The sequence below is a fragment of the Microchirus variegatus genome (genome assembly GCF_963457635.1).
Source record: "Microchirus variegatus genome assembly, chromosome: 10".
Taxonomy (NCBI): Eukaryota; Metazoa; Chordata; class Actinopteri; order Pleuronectiformes; family Soleidae; genus Microchirus; species Microchirus variegatus.
Genome location: NC_139811.1, coordinates 26,486,158 through 26,513,276, shown reverse-complemented (window position 1 = coordinate 26,513,276; position 27,119 = coordinate 26,486,158). Strand labels below are relative to the sequence as shown.

General features: G+C 41.4%; 1 protein-coding gene across 1 annotated transcript; it reads right to left on the bottom strand.

The window, feature by feature from the left end:
• Positions 1-26,137, bottom strand: fbxl16 (F-box and leucine-rich repeat protein 16; the record flags this gene model as incomplete). The annotated part of the gene is made up of 6 exons (XM_083895960.1): positions 1-149; positions 231-294; positions 3,443-3,527; positions 12,489-12,754; positions 18,769-19,011; positions 25,436-26,137. The coding sequence occupies 6 exons, from the start codon at positions 26,135-26,137 to the stop codon at positions 1-3; spliced, it is 1,509 nt and encodes a 502-aa protein (XP_083752086.1).
• Positions 26,138-27,119: the final 982 nt, after the last annotated feature.

Sequence of the window (27,119 nt, the reverse complement as noted above, 5' to 3'; positions counted from 1 at the left end):
TTACTCAATGACCATGCAGTGGGGAAGGTGCTGGGAGAAATATTTGAAGAGCTCAGCGGTGGCTCCCGGGCAGTTGGTCAACTCTAGCTCCTCGAGGTCCTGCAGCTGGATGAGGCCGGACAGACCAGTGGTGGTCAGCAGGGGGCAGCCTGCGAGGGACACAGTTAATAAGAGTGACTGACTTTAACAACACCTGTAAAACTTGTGTGAACCAAAAGCCACAATCAAACCTGCAAGTGACAGAAGACGAAGACTCCTCATTCCAAACAAATGCTGCAGTCCAAAGTCTTGCACCTGCAAACGCACACGCACACACACACACACACGGAAAATGAGGGGTTCTGTTGAAACCAAACAAAAGTCAGGTAGACCAACTAAAATTTCAGATTTTAAAAAGAATAAACACAGTCGTTTGACAATAAATGGCTTCAGCCAACCACTAACCATGAGTGAAAGAAAAGCTTTTGTGTTATCATTCATGAAAAATGGTTTCTGCCAGGGTATGTAAACTTACAATATATACCTATGTATAACTCAGTGCAGGACCATAAATGGCTGGTTGAGATACAACCATTTCTATTGCATTTAAATACTCCAGACATTTTCTACTCATTTTTTAATGGAAAAAAATAGAATTTTAGTTCAACATCTACTACATCTATTTACAGTGGTATGCAAAAGTCTGGGCATTTTCCTTTATAAATCATTGTTTGTTTGGATAATACATTTCAGTTAAATATATCATATAGGAGACAAACACAGTGATATTTGAGAAGTGGCTGGCTTGACTATGTAAAAACGAGAGACGGCTGGTTTGACGGCAGTATTGTGTAGCATATTATGACAAGCAAGTAGTTTCCAAATCCAATGGCCTGGGAAGTGTATGAGGAAACTCAGAGAGCAAGATCCAGAAACTACTTGCTCTCTGAGTTTGACTCCAGCTTTTCCAGTTTTCTGCTCATGTGTAATGGAGGCGTGGACCCAGAGCGGATGACGTGATAGATAATAAATAAAAAAAGTAGGGCTGTCAAAATTAACGCGTTAACGCAGGATGATTAATTTGTGGAATTAACGCGCTATTTTTTTTAACACATTAATGCACTTTCTCACTTTCATTGCGCTACGGGTAGACGTGCAGATTATGAACAGGCAAGGCAGGCAACTAGCCGATACGGGGGCACCCGACACTCGGAGCCTGAGGGCTGTTGCCTAAATGCATCAGTGAGCAGCCGCATCCCCGTCCCCCTTAAAAAACAATGACATCTCAGTAGGAAACCTCCCTAAAGGGGCCCCACGTCACCTAACGTTAACCTGTGTGAAGCTGAAGGAAAATGATGAGGAGTTATCAATAAGGCAGTTAGAAGAGGAAGAAAATAAAAGAGGATGAAGAAAAAAGAAAGAAAGAAAGAAGTAAGTGGAGCTACTGGTGCAGATAATGATATAATCATAACATTAACAGTAAATGACTGCTACTGAACAGTTACTTTGTCTAACTAACGGGGACACAGACTTGAGCAGCAGCTAACATTAGCGTCAGAATTAGGGTTGCCACCCGTCCCGTAAAATACGGAATCGTCCTTTATTTGGCAATTAAATGTTGCGTCCCGTATTGAACCAATACGGGACGCGGTTTGTTCCGTATTTCCTTAAATATCCAATCCACATGTTTGTCACACACACATCAACACTAAAGATAAAGATGAAAATAAAACACAGGGAATAATAAGGCCAGCAAACTTGTCGTGGCGGGATCTACGCAGGATCCCGGCCGCCCCGGCTCCGGTCCTCTGTGCGCGTGCTGCTGTCACGGTTGCCTAGCAACAGACGCCACACATCGGTGCTGCTCACAGTTAACTTAAGACATCAGCTCATCTGATTAATCGGTTATTCCCTTAATTACAACTAAACTAAAGCTATTCTACAAAAAGATTGAGACCACGGTGTGAAAACAATGAAAAGTGCGCTGTTAAGAGTTGTCGTCATCGCACGTCATCGCGACTGTACCGATCCTCGTCATTATTATTGGATGTAAAGATAAAACTGCGTGTAGAGAAATAATCCAGTCTGTGCTGATACGGAAAGATCGCTTGGAGGAGAAGCGCAGAGCGCAGCATCGACGCACAACACAGCAGAGAGAGAGAGAAGCCACAGTGCAGGTGCGGTGCGCAGAAAAAAAGGCCCGCTGTACCAGATGAGGGGGCGCACTCTATAATATAATATACTATAATTGCAATGCCTTGACTTTAGTGAGGTGAGCACACACAGTCACTTCCATAACAACATTAGAAAAAAAAAAAACAATGGTACAGAATTAGCACAATAACTTATTTCGGTTTTTCCGTTTCGGCCAACTGTTTCCTGATTTTCGGTGCATCCCTAGTTATATTGCTCTTGCCAATAAAGACATTTCTTGTTCATGTGTTCCCCCAGCTGCTTCTCAAAGTAGATGTTTTCTGTAATACAGAGTTCTGTAATGTTTTGAGTTACTTGCCCTCACTTCATAAGTCACCATAATGGTCCTTCAAAAAGCCTCAGAATCCCCCATTTTTACCTCAAATTTTCAAATGCTCCACACCAACCCGCCTCCGCTCGGTCGCTCCGCTCCCTCGCCATGTACTCACCATAGTGAAATTTTACTAGAAAAACCCCCGACACCCTTACAACACACGTGTCTAGATGTCCTAGATTAGTCGGCTCCGTGGTGGTCATGGCCCAGAGGAGCCGTGGTGGGGCGTCCCTTATTTTCATTTCTGAAAGGTGGCAACCCTAGTCAGAATGCTAGCTGACGCTAACGCTAGTAGAAGCAGTGCTTCAAAGGTGCTGATGAGGAATTTCCTGCTGTGGGTTTAGTAATAAAACTATTTCTGTGATTAATCTGATTAAAAATGTTAATGTTAATTTTTTTTTTTCGATTCCTTGCTTATTCAATTTTACCTTTCAAAAAAAGGTGGAAAAAAAACTACATTTTCTCTCCGTTTTTTAGTTTGCCAGGCTGAAATAAATAATTGAATGAACGGATACACAGACCATATACACATGTATGTATAGTATACTGTATATAAGTGTTGAACAAACTTATTAAACCACCTGTCATAAAAACGAGAAATCGTAAATATTTTTCGAAATCTTTCAAAAACCTGTTTCAAACTAAAATTATTATTATTATTTATTTGGCAAATAACAAACTGAATGAATCTTTATACAACCACATGTTATCCTTGTATTGTAGCAATGTAGCATTAAAAAAGTAAAATACAATTAGGTCTAATCATCATCATCTAATCATGTGTTATATGAAGTGTTTTTGGCTTTTCATTTTCTTATATGCGATCCAGCTATTTCGACCCATCCGGATGGAGGATAGATAGATAGATGGATGGATGGATGGAGGATGGGTACTTAGGTAGGTAGGTTAGGGATATGGAGTGTCCTTGCTTCTTACCTGACAGCACCAGCGCAAATAAAGGCTCCTTAATGATGACATGGTGGACAAGTAGCCTAAGCCAGTGTCTGTAATCCGTACACACCTACAAAGAGACAAAATAACAACAAAAGAAAAGAGTGAATTAAGATATTTCCAAGACTGCTGCACTTCCTTACAATCAGTGTTGGAAAGAAAACAATTTCAAATACACCACCTCACTGAGGGTAACCACAGAGACATGAGGGCCAATGTACTGATGTTATATTTGAACATCCATCCTATATTTGAAGTGCGTGTGATGTGTCTAGTGCAGTAGTAGCATAGAGATGCCGTATGTAGATAGTGCATGCTGTATGCTGCTTTCTGCTTGCTACTCTCTGCTTGCAGCTACTGCCGCCAGCTAGCCCTCTTTGCACTGCAAGAAAAGTGTGATTTGCGGCAGTTATCGTCCCTGAGAATTGCTGTGAAACTCCCAGCCAACTGGATGTTTCAGTCAGTTGCCGATAACTGCCAGGAATTGCCGTAAACTTGCAGTCTAGGTGAGAAAGTCACCCCCCCCAGCTCCTAGAAGCGGGTAAGGTTTTCACATGTAAATGACCATGCTGTGATCTGTTCAAATGCAAATCAGGAGTGTGTGTCTCCATGGAAAAGATACACAAGTCTCGGGAGCCATTGAGTTTTTCTCAATAGATGTAAGTTTTGTACTTAGTTTGTTTCCCTGTAGAAGGAATTTCAGTTTACATTTACATTAAATTATTTCTTTGAACAATTGGAGTATTATTTAATTATAGTATGTGGTTAAAATGGATTATGGATGGATTATACCACCACACTTAGTCATGCCATGTATCAACATTGTGTGTAGATTCCCAGCTGTTCATGGTAACTTTACTATGAATGATGAGAAAACATAAGAAAATAACTTTAAAAAAATCTATAATGATGCCTGACAGTTTAAAACAGTTTACATGTTTTATATTGTATAACAATATCTATATAAACAGCCCCCCAAAAAAGAGAAGGTTCTACACGTGAAAAAAATTTTTTTACACTTCAGCGGTTTCCAGAGAAAGTGCCACAAGACTTGAACTGAATTGTTCTAAATTTCAAGAAACTTTAGCAAGGACATGTTTGAATGCAGTGGAGATGACATTAACAACTAAAAACTGCTTTATAACAGCTGGTCTTGGTTCAGATAGAGGGTCAAATGGTCTGTCATAGGGGCGGTAGTGCACCTAGGGGGCGGTAGTGCACCTATACCACCTAAACTAAAACGAAGAAGAGAAGAGCGTCAGTCTACTCAGGTTATCGATTAAGAAAATGGATCATAATAAATCAGCGAGTGTTTGCGCTGTATTAGGTTGTAATAACCAACACCAGACACTCCACCTTCTTCCTGTCGATGAGGACAGAAAGCGGAGTGGATATATTTTATTTTTGATGGGAATGCCGCTGCTACATTTCCAAAAAACTCTGTGTGTGTGCTAACCGCTTCACAGAGAAGTGTTATTCAAACTTTGGGCAGTACCATGCTGGACTTAGCAGATATCTTCACCTAAAGGAGCAGTGTCCTGCAGCTAGTGATGGTGAGATGAAGCCTCATGAGGCATTGAACCACTTGAACCAATTGGTTCGAGAAAGGGTTCATTTCTCGAAGCTTCATGTGGACACGAAAACACCTACTGGCCAAGTGTATAATCACAGGCAGCTGTATCTGAACCACGTAATGTGTGATGCATTGAATTTTTGTCTGTTATGTCTGTTGGGAATGATTGAATTACAAAAAATGTATGAACAAATTATTTCTGTACATAAATTATCACATATGTGTATAATAAATTTTTTGAATGTATTCTGTGTGTGAGTGAGACATTGTGGCATGAGGGGCAAATGTATGGCTGGCCCAGTCAAAGTTACCACCACACACACCCTTTCTCACCTAGACTGCAAGTTTACGGCAAAAATGTTATGCATCCCAAGCTTATTAATTCTTTGTACAAAATGATTTACGTATTCATAATGCTTTATACAATAATAAGGTATACATATATTTAAAAACAAACAAACAAAAAATAAACCCTGGATTTGATCCTACAACCTTCCTGACAATAATCCACCTACTTAACCACTGGACTACCACTACTGTTTCTAACAGTGATGTACTTCAGCCTGAGAAATCTGAGGTGTGGCATGAGAGCGCGAGACGTCAGTCAAATGCGTGTATCTCACAGCCAATGCTTGAGAGTTGGCAGCTATGATCATAATATGGCAGGTTGTGCAATGTTTTTCTGAAAATGGCAGGGGCGTAATCAGGTAGAGGACAGTGAAAGTGCTTGTGGAACTAGGAAAAGGGCACAGATTATGAATGTGTAACTTGGATGTACAGGACCGGAGAAATCCTCCTCTTCCTCACTGGCTCCATCCTATCACCTATCCTACTCTCCTCACTCTCATAAATCTCTCTTTCTCCCTAAACTCTCCGACTATATAAACGCTATCCAAACTCTCCAAACTCTATCCACACGTTCAACTGATCACAACTCTCCTACATTTTGAATGGAGCCTGAGGCGTCTATATCGCTGTAAAACCTCGGCAAAATCTGAACCACTTCCCGAAGCAATCACGTGGTACAGCCGGGCAGCGAGGCTCATGGATGTATAATATGAACTGGATAGAGCTCCGCCCCCTCTGCCTTGAAGACAATTTTTGCATGGTGGCCACTGTGGGTACTGCAACAAAAAATCCCATGGAGCCCAAAAAGCAATTTTCCCATTGACCGCAATAGTAAAAGAGACCCGTGTAAAAGTGTCCACAGGACACCTCGAGACATGGACACGGGCTTTTATAAATCTTTATATTATGTATTTTTAGTTCATGGAGTTTCATGTTTAAAAAACATTCCTAAAGGCCATATAAAGCCCAGACAAATCTTATTTCTCAGAGTGACATCACAGCTGTGTACGAGCACAGCCAAGCGCGGTCATGTGGCGTCTCGGGAACAGCGCTGCTGTCAGTGAACCGTACGACATGAAACTTCATGAGAAATGTGAATAAATGAAGACAATGAGGCGGTTTCGTTTACATTTTTAAAATATTATGACAAAGCAGGTTTTAGTTGTTTATTCGGCGCTCATTAACATTTATTTTCAAACGTATTATCGATGTATTAACGAGCTGTTGTGTGGATTCATTGAGGAGAGGAGACTGACATGCTGCACTTTATCACTGTGTTCAGTCCTGGACATCGGGACACTGATGACGGTGTGGACTGTGGAGCTGTGACCGTGTGATGCACTGAGACCTGCGGTCACTTCACCACTGATTCCCGGGGAGGATGTTTGTGTTATCGTCACTATCGGTTCATAAAGTTACTGTTAAATGTGATGAACAAGTGAATTATAGTTGAATATAAAAGTGTTGAGTGAAATAATCGGGAGTTATAAACCTACTTTAACACGTTGTTATTGTTCCTAATAATAATTATACAATTATATAAGGGAAATCAGACAAAAACAACATGATTCCTGTAACACATATAAAGTAATAGTCATGGTCCTAACCCAAGTAAACCATTTTTATTGATCGTTTTAATCTTTAACTCCGTCATTGTACATTTCAGCTTACTATATTCACTTCGATATCGTTGGTTTTGCATTTATTTACAAATCCATGGTTTAAAGCCGAAGTTAACGTGACGGCGGTATTCAGGAAATCCGCTAACTGCAGCTCAAGTTGTAAGTATTTCCAACAATGAAACTGTCTTTGTGTATATGTTTTGTCGTGTAGCATTAGCGATAGGCGGCTAAGACCTAAGCTACACGTGTTTGCCCGTGTTTCATTTACCTGTGTGTGTTACGCCAGTAAACATAACTTCTCCAGGCTAATGGCTGATTGCAGGCCATGCAGGAAACGAGTGTTTATTATCCTACATATGTTGAAACACTTGAGATATGCAGCTAAAGCTAAAGACGTGTATTATTTTCGAGTAGAGAACAACTTATTGTAAATATGACGAAGATTCAAATAAAGTAATGCCAGTCTTTTTTGTATGATCCGTAATATTATTATAATCTTTACTATTTTCCATTCCAGGGTCATTTTATCCACACAGCCACTCAAACAGACGTTAAAACTGTGCCACTCAGCTGTCACTTGGGACCTTGAAAGAACACATGAACAGCAAAAGTAAGTAGAATTGTAATTTTGTAGAATCCAAATACTGAAGAGCATAAACTGTTCACACATCTACTTTAAAGGGAAACAGACACCAAAATGGCGTCCATGGAGGTCAGACTGGCGTTTCTGGAGGAAGCAGCTGTGGATCCAGAGCAACAAACTGGCTGGTCTGATTTGAAGAGAAAGTTTTTAATTGCAGTAAATACGTTTCTCTAGTCTTCAAAACTCAGAGGGAAACGACAGGCGTTATGACTCCATACAAGGGTAAGATTTTAAAGAAAAAAAACTTGACAGTTTACGTAGGAGTATAAGTCAATGTATCTGACCTGACTGTATTTTTTATTTGCTGACAGACTCAGCTTGACTCGCCCCACAATTCCTCTGTGACTTTACATTTGTTGGAAACTCTCTCTACAAGCCCGGATATGTGTGGAGTAGACTCTGGAGTCTTTATATGTAAGTAACTTTAATCTAAAAAAATGTCTTGTTTGTGGTGTTTTTGTTTTTTTAAATATTAATGCCACTTGTCTCTCTTTTTGTCAGCGGCATGTAAGACATTCTACGAGACACTCCAGAAGAACTTACATATGAACAGATAAAGTCAGCCAGACCTTGAGGCCCAATCAGGAGCAGTGAGAGGTGCAGCCCGGAGCAGACAGAGAAGAAAGAGGGTATGATTGAAATCAGTGCATGATTTAAAAATGTTTTTTCTTGACCTTAATATGAAGTACTAAGTGTGACATTTTACTAAACTAACTTGTTAATTAGACAAACACATACATACATACTTGTGTGTATATATACACACAAGGAGCAGCACTAATTGTAATACTTGTGTTTCCAGCTGCTGGAAGCGAGGAGGGCTGTTTTAGCCAAGGACGAGATGGACTTTTGCAGGGGCATCACAATTGACCTGATGTCTGATGAGGAGGATGGAGGACAAACTGTGTTTTGTAATTGTGGGCTTTATAAATAAAATCTGATTTGATTTGATGGCTCAGCTGATGGAGAAGCTGGGTGGATAGTTCAGCCTCCATCCTCCAGGAGCTGTCAGAACTGTGTTCTGTACAACAAGAGAGGCTGGAGAGGGACCCAGAGTACTATTAACCCACCACAGAAGGCTGCATAATGGACCATTCTCTGCAAGACCTGCTCCAACTTATGACCCTGAAGCAGCCAGGAGAGATTTTTAATAAAGCATGTTTGTTATTTGTGGTTTCTTTTGTAAATAAAGCTTCAATTTCTGTATGTACTTTACTGTCTCTTATTCTCTATTGTGAGATGGAGTTATCACTAAATAATATTAGCAATAAGAATAATAATAATGTTATTATTAATATCTGTATTATTATAATCATTATCAAAAATGTGTGGGGCAAATGGCCATGTGTTCCAAAGGTGACCAATGAGTGAGGGGTTTGCTGTCCAATCACAGAGGATTTTACTTTGGAACTGTCTGTGGTTTCATCCAATGGTTGTTTGGGTCAAGGCCACATTATACTTCTCCCACTGCGTAATGCGTTATCCGTCTGCGTCACCACGGAGACGCCTCGAGCCTTTATACTTCTGCGTCGTGGTGACAGACACGCGCTGCAATTTCCCGCCCGATCAGTAGGGGTCGCTGTGCAAGGTTGTTCTGCTTCAGGCTACAGTGAGCAATGGCGTCCGAGAGAGAAAGAGAGAGAAAGACTGTTGTTGTTGAAACAGTGGCCGTTTCTCACTTTTCTGTGTCGCGGAACGCAGTTTTAAGATAATTTGGCAGCGGCGTTATCGGCGGGGATCAGCTCCGCGTCTGTGGACGCTCGGGTGCGCACTGTGAGCCGGCACAAAGCAGCTTCGCTCAGCCTGTCCCTTGACGGAGTGGCGGACACTTAAAAAATATTTTGTGCAGTCGGAGACGACGCAGAGCCTCTTCGACAGGCTCTACATCGACGCAGAGGACTCTGCGTAACCTACGCAGAGCACTTTACGCAGAAGTATAAATTGGGCTTTAGTCAGCGCAGGTCTGACGATCGCGACATTGATATGCTAATTTGAGCCGTTCGCACCTAGCAGGGGTTCGCGAACGGGCTGATTAACAACATGACTTAAACAATACTGCCTGAATCGTAGTGTGGTTTCAGGAAGAGCAGGAGTGCGGTGAACATGATTTTTACTGTTAGACAGCTGCAGGAAAAGTGCAGGGAACAACATAAGGACCTGTTCATGGCCTTTGTCGACCTCTCTAAAGCCTTTGACATGGTTCAGAGAGAACTATAGGAAGTCCTTGCCAGATTTGGCTGTACCAAGAAGTTTGTCTTCATCAGTTTCATGATGGTATGACTACTCAGGTGACCATCGGAGGACAAGAGTCTGCCCCCTTCCCTGTACATACATGGGTAAGGCAGGGGTGTGTACTAGCACCAGTGCCTTTAAACATCTTCCTCCTATGTGTCACCCAGCTTATCCACAAGGAAATTGAGGACAGCAGCAGAGTGAAAGTGGACTTCCGTCTAGATGGCAATCTCTTCAATATCAGGAGGCTTCAGGCTACCACCAAACTGCAGAGTGAGAGAGTAACTGAGCTACAGTATGCAGACGACTGTGCTCTTGTATCTCACAGTCCACAAGACCTCCAAGTCTGTTCTTGCTGTTGCGGTAAGAGCTTACAGCAGGATGGGACTGACCGTCAACACCAGCAAGACGGAAGTAGTTTGCCAGTGGAGTTCCAATAAGCCATCTACACCACCTACCTTCAACGTTTCTGGGGAACAACTAGCAGCTGTTCCATCCTTCAGATACTTGGGGAGCATTCTCTCTGAAGACAACTCCATCGATGATGAGGTCCAGAACAGGATAAAGCAGGCAGCGGCTGCTTTTGGGAGACTCAGGCGTCGGACCTCCATCTCTGCACAAAGGTTTCCATCTATCAAGCCATCTGCATCACTACACTGCTCTACAGCTGTGAAGCCGTGGTAACTGACAGGCACCACACCAAGGTCCTAGAACAGTTCCCCATACGCTGCCTTCAGCGTATCCTAGGAATTACATGCGTGATCGTGTGCCTCATTCCGAAATACAAAACAAACTGCAGGAGTATTGAGGCTACGATCACCCAGCACCAGCTACGATGGCTGGGCCATGTAGTAAGGATGCCCTCAGACCGCCTGCCTCGCAGAGTGCCAAAGCAGACATGGCAGTAAGTCAAAATTAAATACAAGGACATCCTGCAGAATGGTGATTTTTTTCTTCTTCTTTTTTAATTGTACTTGATGTCGACATCACAACTACACTGGACAAAGCAGATGCATCGTTGGAGTGTTGCAGCACATGTGCAGCAGGGGTTGTAGCCAATTCACAAGTGCCCTGACTAATACTTAACAAAGCACAAGCATACATGATTGTACCTACAGGATGCCTACAAACACATTATCTGTGCTGTCCTTCAGTGTGTCCTGAAGAAGGAGAGGGCTTCAGAGTGCCATCACACATGGACTGGGACAATCCTGCCATCTATTTCTATTTAATATGCAATACGCATTAATATTTGGCCTCTTATGATGTTTGTATTGTATACTGTATGCATTCAAGCTTGCTGGGAGGCATCCATTCATTTGTCATTTCATTTGTGTATGGATTTGTGCTGCATTCATTTCGATGTGCAGACATGTGGGGTGTATTATATACAGACCTTTGAATGTGCATTTATTCTTATGTTCTATAATACGGTTTGAATTTGTGCTTTCGGTCTTTGTAGAGACAGAGTTCAGTTTTGAAAGGAGCTGATTTACTTGCTTTGATTTATCCTTATTCAATAAAGCAATAGAGCATCATGTTACTCTTTGATGTGTTTTTATATTTCTATTGTGTGTATAAATATAAAATTATTATTAATACATTTTAATTAATTAATGTAATCAATGATCACAAATGTTTAGATAATGGCTGTGGGTATAGTTGAATGTGAAAACATAGTGTAGTGGGCAGTGGAATAACTATTAGTTTCAATTTGTGGTGACTGCTGGCTGAGATGAGGGAATATATTTAATAAATCCTGGAACTTAGCCTGCTCCAGACCAGGCTAACGCCACAGGATAAATCTCCATGGTAACTTATGTCATAACATATCCTGCTTTTGAGAAACCGGATCACGGATGAATTAAGCCAGGATTAGCAACATAGCCCGGCTAAATCTGAACTGTTGAGCCACCAAAACAAAGCACCCTACGTGGATGGTTGCTCCTGCTTGCACCCAAACCTCCGCTTGGGCATATGGTGGTTCGGCCCATGTCCGTGGTTCTGTCGCCCTTTTGCCCTAACCCTGACCCTGTGTGTTTGAGTGAGTGAGTGTGGCCCTCTGCAGGTGGATGTGTGGCTATCCCTGGGATCCGTGGCTGCAGGTCTCTCCTGCCCTGTGCCACTGATGGACGCTCTGCACATGTGGATTTTTACCAGCCTACTGCTGAGAGCTGACCAGACAGTCATTTGTCCCCCACTTAGATTTCCAACCACTAATCTAATGACTAATGACCCCTGCACACATATACAGATATGCACATTCACTCTCTCTCACACACACGCACGCACGCACGCACACACACACACGTTCTGTTACATAATGAAATTAACTCAAAGTGATACAGTTGCTGTAGGCTCAGTTACCCTTTCTTCATGTTAACAATTACTGTAGTTGTTGCACATGTAATTCAAATGAATGTTAGTACCATTACTGTTATTGTTATATGTTGTCAAACTGTACCTATACTCTCTACTCCCTTTGTCTGTCCACCCCCCCATTCCCCTGGCCGCTCCGGTTACCCCACATCAAATAAATAAATAAGAATAAAAATAATAATAATTACAGGGCGAGTATCACAGACTCTGAAGATGAAACCATGAGACACTGACCTGTCTAACACCAGTTCCTCCAGTTTATGCAGGTCACATGCAATGTACTCCAGGGCCATGTCAGTGATCCGAGGACACCAGGATAAATCCAGACTGCGCAGCTTACGCAGGTTCTCAGCAACCAGCTCCACACCATCGTCTGTGATCTTGGAGCATCCAGAGAGGCTGAGGGCAGTAAGGTTGGGGAGGCTGTGCACCATGTTGACCACACCGTGGTTGGTGATCTCCCAGCAGGAGTGTAACCGCAGAGTGTGGGTGGTGTAGCCCTGCGAGTGGGAAGTCACTGAAGTTAGTTTCATGATGAGTGAATATGCTTTCAAACAAATCTGCTGGCTTTCACTATCTTCACATGTATGACCCTGTCATAGCTACACATGTGCTAAAAAGTTTTTGAGAGCCTGCATGAAAAAATTAAAGCATCTTTTCATCACATATTTTACATTAAGCAGATGAAGAATCAAGTCCATATGTTGAGGACAAAGTTGATGATTCAATTTCAAGACAAATCAAGACAAAGACATTCACATGTATAGATAGAGACAGGAAGTGACATAATAGTCATGACAAACATGAGTTAAAAAATGACATAATCAAACGACAACATAATGGCAATGATACAAATAAAAGTTTTTTGTAAATGATTTGTTGAAAAAAGGTGAAAAATAAAATCAATTTGTTGGACTTAAGGGGCTAATTCCACTCCCAAAAACAAAACAAAACACAGAGGAACATTGTGCTTAAGATTTGTTCACTCAGTATCAAACAGCAGTGTTCCTTTTTATTTTCAAGAACAAAATAACAAATAAACAAAAGCCTCATTTGATGCAGAGTAAGGTAAACAAAAAGCCACAGTGTCATTTTTATCCATATTATTTATCATCTGAGATGGAGAAACAAAGCTCTACCATAAAGTCCAATCAGCGAGTCTCTTCTGCTTCGACTGACCTCCGGTAGCTGATGTCACACAGCTAAGGTAAAGCCATTGTGGAGGGCAACAACGCAATATGTCCCTTCACCTGCTGTTTTCTTAAAAAGCAGTGTGTGTGTGGGACTGAGTGATGTTATTGATTAGGGCAGTGAAGTAAAGTGTACCATTGAGGATGACACCTGGACTCTTTACCTGAGAGGACGTAGGGACAGTGCAGTTAGCGATGGTCAAAGAAATGTTGTCAGTGTGAGAATGGGGATTTTGTACCAATGAGTAGGACCTCAGTTTTATTGTTGTTAAGTTTAAAGAACAGGAGAGCCAAGATTGGACTTCCTCAGCAGTGGGAGAGGGTGGGAGGATGAAAGCGGGCCTGGTGGAGACATAGAGCTGGGTATCATCCGCATAGCAGTGGAATGAAATGTTACATTTTCTGAAAATATGGCTCAGGGGAAAATTAATAAGGACAGAGCCCTGGGGAACACCACATGTGACTCTTGGGCCTGATTTACTAAAGCTTTGCGCGTGCAAAAACGTGTGCAAACTGGATTGCACACGCAGATTTGCTTTGATGCTGATCTACTAACAGGGCGCAACGGGGAGTGCGTCTGTCAGACGGGCAAAATAGCACTCGCAACCCATCAATCGTTCTTACCTTAATGCATATGCAATATGGGGCGTTTACACGCTATTTTGCGTGTGATGGGAGGAGAAAATGTAAATATGTTATTTTAGCACACGCAAAGTGATTTATCAAACCTGAAACTGATTGCTGTGTTTATTTCTGCGTCTATATTTAGCACGTTTGAAAGGCAGGTCTTAACTGGCACAGCGGTGCGCGGCGCACATGGCTGCGGTTATTTATAGTTATATTATATTTGTAAATCAGGAAATTACGCTTTTCCAGAGCATTAAATAGTGATAAATATAGATATCCAGAGGAGAAATGTGTGTTTGTACTGGTATGGGCTTACCTTGGTCTGCAATTTGAGGTTCAAGGAGGGTTCGTATCTATGTTACCCGGTTAAGACCGGAGGAACAGGGAACCCCCCTTTACCTTAACGGGTCCAGTTCTAACCTGGTCTACTCTCGGTGCACGGTGAAGCGCAGGTGGCACAGTGCGCACACGTCACCAAAACCTCACAGGCAGGTTACCCTAACCCTTCCAGTTCCAGGCACATTTAAATGCAATAAATAATCACAACAATAACTATTTAATGTAACTATCTGAATCAGCTATAGATATATTATCTATATTGATTGTTCCGTCGCCTCTGACGTCAGATCAAAGGCTGTTGGCACGCGTATTTTTTACGGCAACATCCATAGTCCATAGTTTTTTTTGTTTGATACGTCAGGTAATAATGGAGCTGTCCAAAATACTGACGCAGGATTAAAATAATAATAATATAAAAAGGTCCTATGGACCCGGGGAACAAGGACTTCATATCATCGCAGAACGTCAGCTGTACTTTCTGTGTGGCTTCAAATTTCATTCTGTGCTTCCGTTGAGTCTGCTCTTTCTCCATGTGGACAACTCTTGACTCGCGCAAAATCCTCATTTAAATAGGGCGGTCTTAACCACTTCTGCGCCTTTAGTCAATTGCGGCCGCAATCTTAGTAGTTCACCCGCAAAACGTGATCCAGTAACAGGCGCAGTCTTTCTGCTCGCGCAAGCAATTTAGCGCTCTCTATTTGGAATCTTAGTAAATCAGGCCCTTGGAGATTTGGGATCTGTCGTGCTTGATATAAACACTGTAGAAGTGTTCCAAAAGAAAGGAGGTGAACCAGGTGAGACAGGTGCCATAGAAACCGAGTGAAGTGAGTCTGTCCAGGAAGATGAGGATTGTGAGGAGTCCAAAGTCAGCTGCCAGAAGGAGGTTGTTGGTGATTTTAACAAGAGCTGTTTCTGTGCTGTGGGAGGATCTGAAACCAGATTGGAACTGTTCGTAGAGATATTATTGGTAAGATTGAGGTGGACCTGGGTTGCAACTGTTTTTTCTAGGATTCTAGATATGAAAGGTAGGTTGAAGATGGGGCAGAAGTTGTTTAGGTTGGTGGGGTCAGAACCCGGTTTCTTCAATACTGGAGTTATTGCAGCAGTTTTGAAGGAAGATGGGACAAGTGAATAATGCTAGTGATAAGAGGAGACAGGGAAGGTATACAATATTTAATAGACCAATAGTGGAGGATGTGGTCGTAGTGCATGTCCTTGTGAATTGTGAGTCCCGTTCTGGTGTGTTGGTGTTCCAGGTGGCGACCTTTGGTTTTGAATTGTCGTAATTCGGGAGTGAACCAGGGGGCAGAGTGGGTGAATGAGACAGTCCAGGTTTTTAGGGGAGCATGAGTGTTCAGAAGGGAATGGAGTTCATAGTTGTAATGGGAGACCAGTTCATTGGTGGAGCAGATATTGTCGGTGGTGGGGAGTGTAAGTGAAAAATATTATTCGGCCTTCTCTAAAGTTATCAGCTCCCATTCCTAAGCACAAGCCTAAAGATGATATTCTTATGGCCTCTGAAAAAGGACTGGCTTCTATACTGGTTCTGTTGGATCTCAGTGCAGCATTTGATACTATAGATCATGAGATCCTGCTACATAGACTAGAACAAGACGTTGGGATTAGAGGATCGGCACTTGTCTGGTTCAAGTCCTATTTATCGGATAGATTTCAGTTTGTTAGTGTAAACGAGGAATCCTCCATATTCACTAAGGTTAACTACGGAGTTCCTCAGGGTTCTGTGCTTGGACCTATTCTTTTTACCCTGTACATGCTGCCATTAGGCAACATTATCAGGAAACACAACATAGATTTTCATTGTTATGCAGATGACACTCAGCTATATGTATCTGCACGACCGGACGACCCAAACCCATCTATTAAACTCCAGGATTGTCTCATAGACATACAGACGTGGATGACTCGTAATTTTCTGATGCTTAACACAGAAAAAACTGAGGTCATGGTCCTTGGGCCAAAAGATATAAGAGCAGCACTTGGAGCTCTAAACCTAGGCAGTAACACTCCAGTCCCTTGCACTACAGTAAGGAACCTAAGAGTCCTGTTTGACCAGGATTTATCGCTGGATGAACATATTAAGCATATATGTAGAACAGCCTTCTTCCACCTTCGCAACATCAAGACAATTAGAAATATTATATCAAGACAAGACTCTGAGAAACTTATCCACACCTTTATAACCTCTAGGCTGGATTACTGTAACTCCTTACTGTCTGGATGTCCTAGTAAGTCCCTGAGAAGCCTTCAACTGGTCCAGAACGCAGCAGCACGGATACTGACTCGAACCAGACGACGTGACCATATAACTCCTGTCCTGGCTTCTCTTCACTGGCTCCCAGTGAAAAGTAGAATCGATTTTAAAATACTTCTACTTACATACAAGGCCCTGAACAATCAGGCACCTTCTTACATTTGTGACTTAATCACTTTATATCAGCCGAATAGACCGCTGCGCTCCTTGAACTCAGGTCTACTGGTTATTCCTAAAATAACTAGAAGTAGAATCGGTGGTAGAACATTTATCTACCAGGCTCCTCTCCTGTGGAACCAACTTCCGCTTTCAGTCAGACAGTCTGACTCGGTCTCCGCCTTTAAGGTGAGACTGAAAACCTACCTTTTTAACATAGCCTATAGTCGAAGCTAGATCAGGTAGTCCTGATTAGAATAGTCTATCTTATGCTGCCATAGGCTTAGACTGCTGGGGGAATTTCCCATCATGCACTTAGAATGAGCACACAGACTTTGCACGAGCCGCACTTTCTCTACCCCGTCCTCGATTTTTCATCCCTCACCACTTACCTGATGTACCCCCATGAGATGTAGCACATAAATCCACATGTAGCACATTTCTAACTGATTTTAATCTCTTACAGTTCTGCTGACACCAGTGAACGACATGAGGTCAGGACAGGAAAGAAGACTCCGTCATCCTCAAGTCTCTGACCACAACAGTCTTCACTACAGGCTGTGATAAACCCAGTGATCCAGATGATCCTGGCATTTAAAGACTTTTTTCTTTTTTTTCACTTTTTATTCTTGTCATTGTGTATTGTATGTTTTGGGTAACATCTACTGCACGTCTGTCCGTCCAGGGAGTGGATCCCTCACCTGTGGTTCTCCCTAAGGTTTCTACCCTTTTTCCCTTTTACAAGGGTTTTTATTTTTCCCTGGTAGTTTTTCCTTACCCTGGTCGAAGGTCTAAGGACAGAGGATGTTACCAACCCTGTGAAGTCCCGTGAGACAAACTATGTTTTGTAAACTGTGGGCTATATAAATAAAGATTGATTGATTGATTGATTGATAAACAATTCAGGACAGCGCCTGCTGAAACTGTTGTTGTCACATTGACCTCGGTACAGCACTGTTGTCTACAGAATTCGTCTCTTCATGTTTTTCGCTGAGCCTGACCGGATTGGGGCAGTGGACTGACGCTACTGCGCAGTCCTCCCCAAGGTCAGCTCCATGTATCAGCAGAAGAAGCACCTTTAAGTATCCTAACTCTGGGACTCACAGGCAGACTGACAGAGGATGCCCAACTGTTAACATACTTGTTTTATGTTCGGCATTGTCTCAGTTCTCCTCAGATCTGAGCTGCTTCCAATAAAGCTTTTCAACTTAACTCATCTCTGACTCCAGGAAACTCCATCTTTGGTCGACTTACTTAATAATCAAATCTCCGCAACAGGGAGGTTGTTAATTCCAGAAATAAGAGCAGATGTATTGACGTTCTTATTATGGAAAGAAATGGAGCATGACAGAACTGGTTTGGATATTGACAGGCTTATGTTGAAGGAAAACAAAAAAGAAAAAGTCACAGCAGAGAAACAAGTCTCAGAGGTTGTCGAAAAGACGAGCTATTGTTCTTCTGGCTGAAAGAACAATGTTTGTTTGATTGAGCAGTAGCGGCAGAGACAGAACGAGAAAATAAATTCAGGAGGAGAGCAGCGGCAGCCAGTTGCGCCAGCGTTCACTCAACTGACTTCTCTAGTTTTGATGACCACTGCTTTACACTACAGTTTTGACATTCACCCATTCACTCACACTTTCATACAGCACATCCATGTCTATAAAGATGACTATCAACATGGACTATATGACAGCAAAATTACAACTGAATGCAAGATGGACTCCAGTTACGGTGAAATATGATGCCCTATGTCAAGTAATGTTCAGCTCTGTTCACTGCTACATATTTTAAACAAAGGAAAAGTTCAAAAAATGGAAATATGACATTTTCTGAAAACATTCTCCTCTTAACAGCATTATCAGATTTGACCAGAGGAGTTGTTGCTACACAGTTGTTGTTGTTGTAGTTTGTCAGTGTAAAACTGTTTTACCTGTTTGGCTGTGAAGTAGGCCATGGCTGTGTCAGTGACATGGTAAGCCTGCAGGCTCAGCTCTGATAGGTTGGGTAGGAGCTGTGAGATAGCAGCAATGGCGTCGTCCGCCACGTTGATACAGTCACTGACGCTGAGGGATGTTAGCCGTGCGTTCAGACTGGACCACAGACCGGCCTCTGTGAAATCGTTGCAGCCCGACAATTCCAGGTGCATCAAGCCCTGCATCTGCTCCAACATGACCTGAAATAAAAGGTTCACCTGTTAAAAAAATCAAACCAAAACAAAACAAAAACAAACCTCTGTAGCTGATGTAAAATGAATGATGTAAAAATTGTGATATGTTAAATGAGATACAGTTTCAGTGTGCCCTAGCTAAAATGTATTTAGGCATTGTCAAATGACGTAGGCGTAGTGGCTAGCACTATTGCCTTGCAGCAAAAACACCAAAGGCCTTTCTGCATGTTTTGCGTGTTCTAAATTGACCGTAGATGTGAATGTGAGAATGAATGGTTGTTTATCTCTGTATGTTGGCCCTAGGTGTATGTTGCACTGGGTGTCAGCTGAGATTGGCTCCATCAGCCCCTGTGACCCTCTTATGGAGGATAAAGCCATAGATTGACAGTAGAATTATTTCTCAATCCTTTTTTTGGAACACATACAAAAAATATGGGAAACATGTATGCAGTATATGCAAAATAACACATTCAGAAAAAAATGCTTCTACAGATTAAATCATGTATTTAGTGTGTCCTACTTCTTAGTGAGTAGTAAAGTCACTAGAGTAGACCACACTACACTATATTTTTGCTCCAAATTAAGAAAGTTTGTTCTTGATTTCAATAATTCAATCCAAGTCCAATCCACTTTATTTATATAGCTTAAAGTTAGCTAAGTTTAAACAAACACAAGGTTTCCAAAGTGCCACACTAGAGGGTAAAACAGAGATAAAAAATAAAATATAGAGATAAAAAATAAAATATAGAGATAAAAATAAAATATAGAGATAAAAATAAAATATGGAGATAAAAAATAAAATATAGAGATAAAATATAAAATATATACGGAGCCCCCAAAGTGACATGCGAAAAAAAAAAAGATGAAAAAAATAACTATTGAAATCTCGAGTTTCAAAGTCGAGATCTCGAGTCTCCAAAGAAATATGAAGAAAAAAAAAATTGAAAAAAAACCCACTTGTTTTCATAATTTTTTGGTAACTCGAGATCTCCTGCCTGAGATGTGAATCGCTGTCAGAGCAGACGTCTGACGATCCCACGGACAACTGCTGAAGCTGCATCTCCGTCAGACTCATTCGTGCTCTGAAGTAGAGCTAATGCCTCTTGGACAGTCATGTTCTTCTTAAATTCATCATTAGTTGTTTTATTTATGCTAGTTTACAACCAAGCTAGCAGTAGTCGTGGTGACGTTTACAGTTTAACAGGATACAACATTCCTTTTCAGTTCACAAAATTATTTTGTGTTTAAACATAAACAGATGCATTTCTTTGCAGAAGCAAAATGCTTCTTGCTTATGAAGAGCAGCTCTCTCTCTCTCTCTCACTCCACTGTCCACGGTACTGAACCAAAGAAGCCCTGATCATGGTGCAATTGAAAATGTTGAGCGGCTGGCAGTCAAAAGAAACTGTGTGAAAATGTGTACACATTAAATAAAAACAATCACATAAAAACACATAAAATCAACACTCTATATGGTGCTAAAAGCCAAAGAAAAAGGTGGGTTTTAAGTAGAGTTTTACAATGAGTCAGAGAAGAATCCTCTCTAATGTGCAGCAGCAGCCCATTCCAAAGCCTTTGAGCTGCAATGGCAAATGCTTGGTCCCTTCTGAGCTTGAGCCTAGCTTTAGGCACTGACAGGAGCAGCTGGTCAGCTGACCTGAGGGATCGGCTGGGCATGTAGGGCTGCAGTAGCTCAGACAGGTAAGGTGGGGCAAGTCCATTCAAGGCTTTAAAAGCGATAAAAAAAATGTTTTTATTAAATGAATCCTAAAATGACAGGCAGCCAGTGAAGTGAAGCTAAAATTGGTGAGATGTGCTCGTACTTGCTTGTGCCAGTTAAAAGACGTGCAGCAGCATTTTGCACCAGTTGAAGACGCGCAATGGAGGACTCACTAACCCCCATATAAAGTGTGTTACAGTAATCCAGCCTAGTGGTCACAAAGGTGTGGATTACTGTCTCAAATTGCCGTCTCTGAAGAAATTGTTTAATTTTTCCAGCTGCCTTAACTGGAAAAAGCTGGACTTCACCACAGCTTTAATCTGGCTGTCTGTCTGTCTGAGTCCATTTTTACACCCAGATAGTTCACAATTGGCTTGTGATACTGTGCCAGAGAAAGCAAATCAACTTGGGGGAGGGTCGTAGATGTGCCACCAAACACCATGACTTCTGTCTTTTCTTCATTAAAATTAAGACAATTTAAAGACAACCAGGCAAGTATCCCTTTGCATGTCGGGAGAAAGATTGATTGATTGATTGATGTCATTTAGCAGACGCTTTTATCCAAAGTGACTTACAATTGAGTACAACCAGCCAGGGTGGAGTTGAACTTGAGACCACAATGTCTCTGCACACAGGAGTACTGTTCTTAACCAGTGAGCTTAGTCTGGAGCCAATCCAAATGAATTTGACAGACATAAAAACACTCAATCTGGTTGTGCCCTGAGACTTTTGCACTGTATTGTATGTGTTGCATGGACATAGTGTAATGCTGGCGTCTTGTTTCTGTACTTTTGGAAAATCTGGAAACTGAGCCCCTGCAATGATTTCAACGGGGATTGCAGTAACTGTTTTAAATGCTAAAGATATTTTACGCACTGTATATCACATTAAGGTGAACAGTTACATTTTTTTTTTTTTTTCAACAGTGGCTGTTTCAGGTGCTAACAAACAATCAATTTAAATATAGTTTATTCAAACAATACAGCACAACAGAGGCAACTGTTGTGCCTTGGAAGTTTTTGCACTCAACACACAAATATCAGAAAGCAAAAGTCCTGAATCCAAAATTATTCTTTGTTGTATTTTTAATTGTGAAATATAAATAATACAAAAATATGGAACTTAAAATCTTGACTTTTCTATAAAAAGCTAACTGAATATTGTATAGGTAAAAAGACTGTGTTGCTCCAAAGTCCAGTGCATTCTGATCTATTTTGTTATATTATTTATTAGTTATTTTAAATGTCATCAGTCACTGGTCAATATTGCATTTTCTACATCACATTTGCAACACAGTAGTATGAGCTTAGAAAATATCTCTCACATAACAATTATGTTCATAATAGTTATATTATAGTAGCAACAGTAAAGTATGGTGGAGGGAACACCATGATTTGAGCCTGCTTTGTTGTGTCAGGGCCTGGACAGCTTGCCATCATTGAGGGGAAAATGAATTCCCAAGTTTATCAGTAAATTCTCCAGGACAATGTGAGGGTGTCTGTCCGTCAACTGGAGCTCAGAAGAGGCAGAGTGCTGACACAACAGGACAATAACCCCTAACATCACAGTAAATCCACAACACATAAGTTTCAGAAGAACAAAATTTGCCTTTTGAAGTGGTCCAGTCACGGCCCAGATCTCAATCCTAATGAGATTTGGGCATGTCATTTTCGAGCAGGGACCTCAAAAAAAAGGGTCAGGGAAGAAGAGGTTAAATCCAAAGGTTCACTTACTTTTTTCACTACCACTGTGAATGTTGTATGCGTTTGTATAATAAAGATGTGAAAGAGTTTGTATGTTATTGAAAGAAGCTGCTTGTGTGTATCAGTACCTGTGACTTAGATAGTGATCAGATCACTTTTTATAACTAATTCATACAGAAAACCAGATAATTTCAAAGGGTTTTTAATACCTTTTACATTGACTGTATATAACACTCAAAATATTTAAATGATATTAGACCAACTGTGCACATGTGATGTCCGTGGGGATCCAGGTGATCAATCACAATAATCAATCAATTGTCATGAATGCTACTTACAAGGGTCATGTCCACACAATGTTATTGCAATACATAGTCTCACTTTGCTTTGTAATTGTAATATTAAAATATTTTATATATTTATATCCTACTTGTATTTCAGAGATATATTACAGAGTAATGCATTACTACCAAACACTGCATTAAGTATGTTATATATTTGCATGAGAGAATGACTCAAAGCAAATGTCTTTGTATGTTTAGATCATTATTATGATTACTTTTCTTCTCCAGTGCACTGGTGATGCACAAATCAGCAACAGCATTTCAGTCCACATATAGCTCCTGTAGCCACCAACTGCAGCGGTCTCTATGGCAACTGAGTCCACTCATTCCAGAATAGAGGAGCATCACTGAAAAACTTTGGATTAAGATTATTATAAGATCTTATTATTAAGATTTTAAGACTAAGATTATTGTGGTAAAGTTTAAGGTAACGGTTAGGCGTGAAGCTGGTTGTGTTAAGGTTAGGGATAATGCTTTGCTTAGGCTGTCTAAATGAATACAAGTCAATGCAGAGTCCTGAGAATAGCTGAGTGTGTGTGTGTGTGTCTGTTTGTGCGTGCATGCATGCGTGTGTGTGTGTGTATGTGTGTGTGCATGCGCAAGGTCTCATTTTTCCAAACTGTTTTACAGTGAATTGAGTGGATGTGATGACACTGTGATGTCTCTAATTCAAACAGTCTCTCTCTAACTGATGAAATGTGGACTGCAAACTGATTACTGCAATGTGTTTCCAACAGTAAACCACATTAGATAAACTAATGATGGCCATTTTCAGGCATTGCTACAATTGTTCAGCACATTGAGGCCAGACATTCTACAGTTTGACCTTTACATGCCCTTTACATGTAAATAATAGATTATCTTATCTAATCATATGTTATATGAAGCATCCAGCAGGAGATTGCCTGAACTAGTACTAGACATGTTCACAACAGCAGGAGAAGGTCCTAACCATCCAGATGAGGGGGTGGAGCCTGTCACAGAGATTTTTCTGCTGCTTTCTCACGTGAGTTCACGCTGACAAATAAGCCTTTGGGCTAAAGATGTTCCCAGAAAACTTGGGGTATATTTGCTTTCTCACATACAGACCTTCCAGACACACACTCAATCATTGTCTATTGTTTTATCCTCCACATGAACCACTCTCACATTCACACCTATGATCAATTTACAGTAGTGTCCAGTTAACCTCTGCATGTTTTGGACTGTGGGAGATAACCGAGAATCCAGAAGAAAGGCCTTCGGTCAAACCTGGATTCGAACCAGTGTTGGAGCCATTATTCTGCCATGTGGCCACCCATCCCTACAATTTCACTCAAACTGTCTGAACTTCAGTGCATATGAAAAAGACAGAGCACAGATGATGAAGATGCTTGAATGTGGCTCACAGGTCACCACTGGACCACTTCTGTGAGGAATAACAGTTATGTCAAGGCACAGTCACTGTTCAAGACTGGGAACTGTATCGTTTAAAATAACGATGAGTAAAACAACACAAACATGCATGCTGATCATGTTGATGCAATCACTGAGGACTGGAATATTGATTGAAGCATTGAGGAAAAGTTGTCCTGACAGTGTTCGTAATACTACAAGTCATTGAAAATGGTGAGCTTCAGTATTAAAGACATGATTTAGGATTTTTTGAAGTGTGGTTGTATGAGATACTGAACAACCAGGAAAACAGGTGTGAACACATAGATTTTCCTTACCAACTGGGTCTGGCTGGCCAGTGGAAATTGATATGATGTCATGTGACATCAGTTGTAGAATCTCACCGCTGATTGGTTTTCACCAACATTTCATTTTTTCAACTCAAGTAAAAATGTAAAAACTTTCAACGCTATTCTCTCCATTCCTGCCAACTGGCCCAGTCAATGCAAAATGCAGGAGTTTGTATGTAAACTTGCTGTTTTCACCTTGCCGTGTGACCACATTATGAGACACAGATGCTCACCCTCTCTGAAAGCCAGAGCACAGGGAAAACATTTCAGCCACGTAGCAAAAGGGCTCACCGTATAAAACCTATACCCACTTAAAGCTATACATTTTTACACTTTTCCTTTGTAATCTTAAATTGCTCCTAATAAGCGTATGGCACTCTAAAACGTAAGATGAACCCACCAGGTTTTGAAACTCATCATCATACTTAATTCTCATATAATGATAAAAGTATGACCAATTAAAAAATTCGGACCAAATAAAATAATTCGCCGGGCTTTCTATCATCTATCGCACGCCTTGCAGATCGCAGTCACAGCTTACGAGTTGTGCACATTTCTTTTAGCGACTTTGTCGCTAAATCTGCCATCTACCTTTTGTTCAGATTGACCATTGTGTTAAATTCTTACCAAATGAGGCAGCAGTACACCAGCAGCTCCCATGTCCCTTCAATGAGTGGGAGCATCCATAACTCAGGCTGGTTAGCGTGGCAGAGTTAAACAACTGTGTCGTGTCATTCACTGTGGTAAAGGTAAATCTTATCTTATTTTACAAATCTCCAGCTTCAACACTGCATTATTTCAACTATATGACTTTTTCTGTTGTAGTTGACTTGAATGTGAACATCATATCTGATCTGTAATGTATCAGACAATGGAGCTGGCAATCTGAATGTAGCCAAAGAGCAATCATCTCTGTATATTTCAAACATCCTGACTCACCTCCAAACCAGCGTCCGTGATGGTGGACCTCTTGAGGCTGACTGCGCGGACACCCTTCTTGGACAATGGGTAGTTGTCGATGAACTCACAAATGTCCAGGTCTGAAACACCCACTAAGCAGAAAGACTGAAAGCCACGCAGGGCGAAAGCCTGCAGACTGACAAACTCCTTCTCACCATTAGGAAGCAGGGTGTACAGCTCCTTGGCATGTAAGATGGGTGTCACGCCCTCCCAGAACTTGGGCTGGTACAGCACTTTGCGCCACGTCTTGCACACCTGTGCGAGCACACATTTTTCACTGGTGTTAAAGTACCAAAGCAATCGATTTAGCAGCTTCTCATCCAGGACCAGCTGGCGCTCCAGTAGCATGGGTTTGGGCAGATTGAGAGGGGGGAGCTGGCGAAGGGATGGCTTCAGACCCATCAGAGTCTTTCCAGACTCCAGGTCAGAGCTGAGGAGAGAGGCTGCTGAGCGGGGCATGCCGGATCCGTCCAGGTGGTGGTGGTAGGAAAGGGAGGATGTTGGAGGAGGCAGGATGGAGGGCACCGAGGACGACTGGCACAGGCGGTTCTTGGCAGCAGGTGTCCCCTTAGTGATACTCGCACTGCCCAGACCATTGGGCTGGCTGGGGGGCAACTTCACCATACCGTTGCGAGTCACGCAGGCAGACTTCAGGTCGTTGGAGGTGGACATGTTCAACATCGGGAACCTTAAGGAAACAGCAAAAATAAACCGTCAGAGCCAATAACAGATGAAGACGTCCATCTAGCAAAGTAAACAGATTTTTAAGAGTTGAGCGTGAAAGTGAAACTGAACTGTATAAGAACAAATTAGGGAGTTGAATCTTTCAACCGAATGTTTGAAATGTAACACTTTGAAACCAATACAATAAATTCCAAATAATATTGTTCACATTAAAATTTTAAAAGCAATTATTTCAGTTGATCAATTCAGGTTCAAACTGAGTGATTCACATTTGGATTTATTTATTTTCGTATTCTTTTTCTCTCAGGGGCACCACAGCGGATGATCCAGAGACTTTTATGCCAAAAGTCCTTCCTAATGCAACCCTCCCAATTGTTAAAGATGTTAAAGGCTCAGTTATAGCCAGTCAACATGCTGTTGTGTCCTTGAGCAAGAAACTTGATCCCCCCCATTGCTTCTGATGGATGTGCTGGCAGCGTTTGAATGGTATGGAAAACGTGTGTTAAAAAACTGTGCTAAAGAATGTGCTGTATGAATGTGTGAGTGAATGGGTGTGAATGGGTGAATGGCAAAACTAGTGTAAAGTAGCTTAGTGGTCATCAAGAATAGAAAAGTGCTATACAAATACACACCATTTACCATTTTAAGAAGGCTCCAACAATATGGAATGTATTTATAAGCTCTAAAGTATCCAGGAGACTGAAATAAGATTTTCATCACTGAGTTTGTAGAAAAGAAATATTGTGGCACAACTTTCACAGATCCATGATGTCAAAAGATATCATGGTTTCATCACAGGTATCAGTGTACATCTCAAGTGCTACTCCTACTTATGAAGGGAACAGAAAACACCTAATCCCATTAGCGTATTACATTTTGAACAATTCTTATTCAAAATCTTCAGTAATAATACTGTATTCTAACAGAACTCTAATCACCCCATATTCTGGTATACTGTACTTACATCATATCTGCAATA